The sequence below is a fragment of the Mercenaria mercenaria genome, chromosome 11 (genome assembly GCF_021730395.1).
Source record: "Mercenaria mercenaria strain notata chromosome 11, MADL_Memer_1, whole genome shotgun sequence".
In the NCBI taxonomy this organism is placed as follows: Eukaryota; Metazoa; Mollusca; class Bivalvia; order Venerida; family Veneridae; genus Mercenaria; species Mercenaria mercenaria.
Window position 1 is genome coordinate 50,370,419 of NC_069371.1, and position 8,539 is coordinate 50,378,957.

Consider the following 8,539-nt stretch of genomic DNA (forward strand, 5'->3'; position numbering starts at 1 on the left):
ATTAAAAATGTTGGCAATTGTTTAAGAAAATGTTCTTTAACTCATATCATTGATGGTATGAAAGAGGCACTTCGGTTTCCCTATGCGACCAGACCTGATGTCACCTCCTTCCCGTATCAAAACACGGATTAATTGGACAGTCAATAGGCCTTTGTTAATTTCATCCGTCCATAAATCAACATAAGGCCAGACATTTGTGGCGACTTTAAAGGGATTAACTTTGACAGATGAATAGGCTATTGTTCACCCCTCCGCTCTTTAATAATAAACGCCAGACATTGTGGGGACTTTAAAGGGATTAACTTTGAGTGTTTACTTTTTTGTCCGTCTATCCGGCCTTAAATCAACACACGCTAGACATTCTGACCATGATACGTTTTATGCACTCATGACCTTATCTAAATTTAAACTTATTAAGTCATTGTAAAATAGGTCCGAGCATGCGCATTTAGGGATAATACGCTTATGATTTGAGTCATTTTGTCAGTAGACGCCAAGGAGGAAACATCGTCGACAAAAATGTAATACTTTATTTTCAGTTAACGTTATTTCTAACGTAGCTATTTTAAATAAAGCTTAATGTTTTTAATTAAAAATATAATAAATATTTTGCTTTAAATTATCATTAATTAGTTCTTTGTTTACCATACAATGTATTTATTCATTTAGGTTATAGATAAATCTATATGTTCAAATATAATTAATATTTATTTGATTTTCTTGAAATATTTTGTTTTCATGGTATCTCCCCGTCTAGGGCTGAGCACCTGACCCTCAATGTGCGCGAACACGCCCTAGATAGGTATATAAGTCAGCTCTATATACTTCTGGGAGATATAAATAGCAGAGTGAGGTCATTCTTAACATAGGAAGATGATGTCATTCTAAACATAAAATTCAAAATGGCCGCCGCGCATGACGTCATTCTCACGCATGCGCAGTCGTGGCCCTAAAGAGGCCCCTATACTACTCAGAACGTCGCCATATGACCTATAATTATGTCCACGGGACTGACCTCCAGATCGCACAACAAAAAAATAATTCAAGACCTTTAATCATGCCTGAACACCATCGGTAGAAACACGGTCATTTTAGTACATGTGAACGGTTATTTGTTTGGGCATGCAAAAGAAAACCACACCAAAAGTAAAAACAAAGGAGGTATATTGAAATGCATTGTCCAACTAGGACATTTGTCAAAAAATGTGCTTTTCTATCATTTATTTGTATATAGTACCAATCGATGATTTTTAACTACAGATGAAATAAAAATTTGTAAAAATATAGCACCGCTTTGTATTTAGATTACTGCGTGCCTTAATTATCATAAAAGTTTATTTTACAGTTTTAATAAAACGTAAAAGTACGACAAAGACACAGATCTTTTAGATAATTATTTCCATCAAGTTTTGCATTTTGAATGAAATCAAGCAGTTCATTTTCAAAAATATGTAAATGCGGGTTGGATATACATGCTAAATATTGTCAAATATCTTTGAAGCATAAGAGAGTAAGTTCATCATTTACATTTGTCTATACTTTGACTGTCAGATACAACACATCATGTTTGTCTACACTTTATGTGTCAGTACACCAGAGAAAGAGTTCCAGTCATTACTCGCTTGTTGTAAATTCTTAAAGGACATGCCTCCGACGTGCACTTTTTCGCCTTTTCGAACCAAGGCAACGGCGCTGAAAGACGTGCACTTTAAGTCAGTTGTACCTTGTGGGACCCGATACTCTCCACTTGCAATAGAGTTACTTTCAACTTTAAGATAGTACTCTACATCGATCTCCCGTACAAAGCAAAGATGGGCATTGAACTGGTATATCCCATCAATCGGAGCTGTGAAGAATCCAGTTTTGTCGTTATACGCTTTACCTTCATTCAGTATAACTGTTGAAAACACTACAGTATCCGTACCGGAATACTCTACTGCCTCGCGTGCATTAAATGCTACTGCTGGTGTCTCGGATGCCGCTATAAATGAAGCATGTTTAGAATTCATGAGCATATTATTGTTCGAGAATATCATAAACGCAGCGTTAATAAATTTAAAAAAAAAGTTTGTATTAACAATACTATGTAATTTGTAATAGGGTGTTTCACGAAAATTTGTGTTTTTTTTCTATCAATCAATGCCAAGAAAAAAAAACAACTGTAAAATGGACATACTTATCTCTTCTTTGTCATTAATGTTTTCCAATTTCTCTATCTTTCCATGTAATTCTGAAAGATTATCCGCCACTTCAATGTTTTTTTCTTTTATGCCCTTCATTGTGTCAGTTACATTTTCAACCTTCAAATCCACTTTCTCTATCTTTTCACGCAAACCTGAAAGATTATCCGTTATTTCAACGTTTTTCTCTTTTATGCCATTCATAACGTCCATAACATTGGTAATGCTTTTTTTGTACATCTTTCTGCATATTCTCCACAAAGAATTCCATACGCACCATTTTTTCAAGTAATTGTTCTTCGTACGCAAATTTTGAACAAACAGGTTCTACAGGTAATGTTAAAACTGATTTAAATTGACAGAACAGAAGTATGACACAAAGTAATTTCTCAAACCTTTCCATTTTGTGACAATAACTTTGCGTTATAACTTCTACTCGCAGTGGAGCTAAGAAAAATGAAGTTTAGCTTTTATTTTTGACGAAATATGATTAAACATTTCAGGAATTCACAGCACCAGATTATTAGACCTTGAGCTGACAATAACCCCCCCCCATCCCCCCCCTCTAGGGATATTTCTACGCTATGATTTTCTTAAAGCATATAGTATGAGCTATCATTCCAGAAATACTGCCATCTGGCAGTCGGGTTCTTTTTACGTTACAGCCTACTTTATACGTTACCATTCATAATTTCTAGAAAATACTGACTGGCACTACAGTTACTCATAAATGGTTTACTAGCTACACAATATGTCAATATATAATGACAGAATATACAGATTTATATCTTGAAGGTAAACTTGACACTTATAGGCATGTGCTTTACGTTATTAAATGTACTTTACCAAAAATTGTGACGAAAATAGAAAATATAACTATGTGATTTTACATCTTATTTGAAGTGTCTATGTCAGAAGTGTTATAAAAAGAGGTTGTGGTTATAACAGATAAGAGCTTGACATAATTTTATCGATTGTGAAATATTTCTAATTATTACGAATATATAAGCGATAAAGTATAGTAAAGATGATAAAATGATATAATGTTGATCATATGAGTTTCAAATTTATAATAATTATTCTTTTACAAAAGTTGAAAAATATTTGGGATAAGGTAAAATATTTTGTTTAAACAGATATGTAACATGTACAAATTCCACAAATATGTATTATATATTTTAAAACGTATAAATATATCACAAATTATAAATCTATGTAACGAAAATTACTAATTACATAAATTATATATTGTTTTCCTTAAACAAGATTAACAGAAAATCATTTTTCATGATCGTGTAATGAAACTGATTTCATTGCGTGGAAAATGAAATGGATTGAAATAGAAATAAATAAATAAATAAATAAATTACAAATGTGTAAAAATGATTTGCAGAGAGTGAGTACTCAAACTTGTTTCATATATATGGCACCTTGGAATTATTCAATCAATGATAATGCTACAGGCTAGCATATGTTATAAACGTCAGTAGATGCAAGTACATGTAATGAAATAAGCCAGAAATATACTATAGTGACATGTGACTCGGCTGTTGCTAAGAAGGCATATTCTTTGGTTCTGCAGTCTTGAGATGGACTTGGTAACATAATTGGTAGAATGGGTGTGTTTCACACAATCTGCTCCATATTTGGGCCTGTAGGAAAATTAACGAAGGACAATGGTCTTGTAGAACTTGCAATAGAATAAGGAATTTGTTCTAGTGGTTCACTTGATGAAGTATTACCAGGTAAACGCTACAACCATACCCTAAATGTACACAGGACTGTAATGGAAGTTCTTGAGCGTTTGCTTCTATGCAAGTTTGAAGAGACAGAACCTCGCAAGGAAAGCATTTATTATAATAAGAAGGCACTAATAATACAGAAACGGACTGAAAGTTCATGCAAAGAAAACGTGTTTGAAATAAAAAGAGATTTTCAACAGACGTGAGCAGTTCAAATCAGAAATCAGAAAGGGTGAAAGTGGCAAAACAGCTCAATTTTGTTAATGTATGTAGACATAATTCACATGATATTGTTGCTCATCGAAGCAACACAGATTTATGCTTTTGATTTACATATATCATCTCTGTGCAAACTGTGCTCTTAGTTCTTCGCATTTGACCGCAATAATTATGCCCGCTACCTCCTCGTTTACCTGTTAACATTGATGAATATTGATCCAGGTGCAGAAGAGCTACTCTTAAGTAATGATTTTAGTGTATCTAGGTCTTCTGTACCGGCATTGAGAAATGCAGTAGATATTACTACAGAGCAGACAATCAACAGACATGCAAAATCTGTGGTTGGCATACTTGGTTTCTGTAGAAACTATGCTGCATATTTCCATTGGTGCATGACCCGTCATTACAGAGCCAGGTATATTGAAACAACACTTCAGAATGCAGATGTACATAGAGAAGACATTTCCGGCCACAAAGAAGTATAACCTGCTCAGATAGGCTTGAGTGAAGAAGTTAACAGGCTAATGATGGCATAGAATCCTTCACGAACCCATTCTAGGCCAAAAAATAAAACAACAAAGATAAAATTTACTGCGTGTGGTCTGGTATTCATGCGAAAGCAGAAGTCGCTCATGACCTTAAGGCAACTGAAATAGGTGAAAAGACAATGGATGGATTATCAAAAGAAGATTGATTGAAAAATCAATTCCTTTCCAAGACCCCATTAAGAGAAGAAAACTTAATATATTTGCCACAGCTGAAGTTAAAAGGAAAGAAACCAGTTCTCAAAACAAAATACTACAGATAAGAGCAGAACGTAACGTGTATGAACAGTTGGTACTTTTAGCTGTTCAGCACAACATAGATCTAGAATTGACACTTTCTTTTCCTTTAGGACCTGTCATCTGGCCGTTATAGCTACAGCGACTGGAATGCCAATGAAAAAAGACAAGTCAAAAAGTACTTCACTATGTAGAGGCTGCAGCCATCAAAAAAGATGACATTGTTTTGTTGATTGACTGTAACGCCCTGCTGCAAAGCTTAGTAACCATCCCTGCAACATTCCAAGATGTGGCCGAAGCTGTGTTCATTCAACTACCTAAGACAGCTCGTGTCAGTTTTGTAATTGACACTTAGAGTCCTCAGTCGATCAAATCATATCAGCGTGGAACACGTGGATCTGCTCAAAAATTATTACTTGTCAAAAGTAAAGACCAAAGTACCATGTTACTGAAATGCATTCATGTCAAATAGTGAAAACAATATCTTCAAAAACACGAAATACTGTTATTTTACACTGGAACAGGCAATAAAAGCGCCACATAAATGCTCACAACATCTTGATAAGCAAAGGAGAAAGAATCTGCTCAATTTTGCCTGCAATACTCTGTCTGACTGGTTGAAACAACCAGTGATTTTGTTCGCACAGGGAAAGTTACACCCCTCAAATTAGAAGGAAAAAAAAGCAGGTGTATGTTGCAACATTAGCTGAAGTAGTTCATACACAGCACTGATCAGCTGGACTGAAGAATACAATAACATCAATAAAATTATATATGACATGTTTCTTGCAAAGTATCAAGTACGTGCTGGCAATGTCTCGAGTACATGTAATGGTATGGACATGAGTCTAGCTGAAATTGTGACACATCGGCACATGTGACTGATGACTCTGATGATGACTATGAAGAAGTACTGTAGAGATGACCAATGTAATTGACACCGTATACGAAACAGACAGTGATTATGATGACTTAGGTGACTGAACCTAGCAACTTAGTTGTTTCTCAATCTTGATTTATGTGAATTTATCTGGTTAAACAGATAAGCGGTTGTAAGCGTGTATTTTTCAATTACTAAAATACACATTCAGTAACGTATCATAACGTAGGTTACAATGTCAAGGCTGTGCTATATGCATTTTTATATCGAACTTGATAAGATACTTGCATTATCTAAGTTTGAAATAATTATAAGGATTACATAAACAATCTATTGACTGAGAAAGGAAAATCTATATATCGTAAATTTTAGAAACGTATATAATAATGGTAACGTACTTATTCTTAAAACTGTTGAACAATAATTTTTAAACACTAATGTTTTGTGTATCTGAAAATACTATACTTCTGACATATCAGATATTTTCTGACAATTAAACCTATTGAATTAATTGATACGAGTATTTTTTATAAATTATAATAGTAACGTAAATTACAAAATGAATTGATCGATTTAGAGAACAAAACTAGGCAGGAACATTGACAGCAGCATATTCTGCATATCACTGAACCCACTTGCTAATGATTCTGGTTGTTTCTACCATATAAATCACCACATTCCAGTTTTATCATTTATTAAATAACTGTTAAGGTAACGTAAATAACAGGCTGTAACTCATAGAGAACCCGCTTGCCAGATGTCAGAATTCAGAAATATGATCTACATACAAGGGGCTTCAAAACTAATGGGGTCTACAAAAATCCCTAGAGGGGGGGGGGGGGGGGGGTTTCACCATTCAGCTCTAGGCCTATATATCATTTTCATAACAAACTTACTCAGTAAATATAACGTCTGTTTTTCTCGATAGGATATATGGAATGCAATTTATCCACAGTTAATTGCGTGTGAAATCTTGTGAAAGTCGCTGTTGATTTATTAGATATAAACAGAGATTATAAACGTTATTTTGACTTAGTTGAACAAAATAACGGAACTACTGAAGTTTGGAAGAGAGGGGAAATAAATACAAATATGTTCGACTCGTCATTTACATCATCAAACCGTAATTGCCATATATATATATAAGTAGTTGCACAGTCAGTCCGCAAATCTGGATCCTGTAATTACTCGAAAAGTATTCAAGCTAGGTTCATAAAACTTGGTATATATATATAGACGGCAATATGTAGACAACAACAAGTGAAAAACACTACCGAAGTTTTATACCGGTAGGGGACTTCTGTATTGCCATTGCAATAATATCAGATTTTCACCTCCGTATCAAAAATTCAATTTCTTATTAACAAAAAAATACTAATTCCTGATATCAAAACATCGGTGTCTTGATATCACAATCATTTATCGATAGAAAAATCGGTTTTTCTGATATCAAAAATCTATTTTCTTCCACTAAGAAATCATTTCTTGATATAAAAATGCACACTTTTACATCTAAAAATCAAGCCTCTCGTAAAGGTGTTCAGACATATTTAAGCAACATTTTATGACATTTTTCGGTTTTAGTATATTCTTCCAAAGATTTAATTTCATTTTTCACCCACGATAGCGAAAGACGTCAACTATAAAAAAAAAACTCGTCTTATTTTCGTTACTTCGCCTTCCAGTAAACATGTACAGTACGAACATGTTAGGCGTTTATTCCATACCTCGTGTTTTTATTTCGATGTAAATGAGATGTGAAACCAAAATTTGTAGTCCTGTTTGGCGCTATTTAACCTATACTGTGTTGGTGCGCCGTAAAACCCAAAATTAAAAAATTAAACAATTTGGCGTTTATTCCCCGGATGGAATTGAGTCAAGACGGATCATTTATTAGCTCGACTAAAACACCGGAAACCGGAAGTGGAGTTTTACAGCTTTGTTTAAGGCGCTGGTTTACATTATCGACGGGGTAAACCAATATTTCTACAAAAGTAGTGTAATTTCTTCATTCAAATAATATTTTATTTGGTCATTAATTTATCATATGCTTATTTCGATAGGTTGTTTCTTTGACATTGAAGTTGTACATTCTCATTTCGCCATATTGTTCTCGCATTGTTCGCGGTTCTCCAAAGTAGGAGGTGGTGTGAAATTTTGACCCGAGAACAATGTTTTAGGGCCTTGTTTCGTGTCATTAGGGCGATTCCATCTCGGGTCGGACACGGAATAACAAGAAGATCGAAGCGCCTAAGGACGCCCGTAGATATTGAAATTAGAGTTCATGAGTGGCACGAAACAGTCACAGTTGGCATGTGACCTCCAATCTTGACATCAACCTTTGAGTTAGTAGTCTTGATCTTACATGCAAAATCATTTTCTTCTCACGGTGAATGTTCGTGCAAAGCTCGTTGAATATAAATCATGGCAAGGTTTTTTATAGGACAAGAAAAAATGACAAAAAGTCTTCAGTTAGTTAGTGTGACCTTCACCTTTGAACTGTGCAGCGTACATTTTATAGTTTGAATACGAAGTTTCAGTACAGACGGAAGGGCGGACAAGCACCATCCTCAACTGGTTGGGAACTTATAATCTATGTACCAAGTGTATTACGTGTATCATAATACTGGCGAGCCAAGTGATAAAGTTATGTAATAAATGCATTGGATGGCCATTTACATAAAGTGATAGGTTGCCTAAAGTAGTTCAGAATCCAAAAACAAAACAAAACAAAAA

At 34.5% G+C, this 8,539-nt stretch overlaps 1 protein-coding gene across 1 annotated transcript; it reads right to left on the minus strand.

Annotated features, from left to right (window-relative positions):
- Window positions 1–1,381: 1,381 nt before the first annotated feature.
- On the minus strand, window positions 1,382–2,626 carry LOC128546057 (heavy metal-binding protein HIP-like). Its single transcript, XM_053518295.1, has 2 exons — window positions 2,177–2,626; window positions 1,382–1,981 (listed from the first exon to the last, which is right to left on the minus strand). The coding sequence occupies exons 1-2, from the start codon at window positions 2,418–2,420 to the stop codon at window positions 1,572–1,574; spliced, it is 654 nt and encodes a 217-aa protein (XP_053374270.1). The 5' UTR covers window positions 2,421–2,626; the 3' UTR covers window positions 1,382–1,571.
- Between the last annotated feature and the right edge of the window lie 5,913 nt (window positions 2,627–8,539).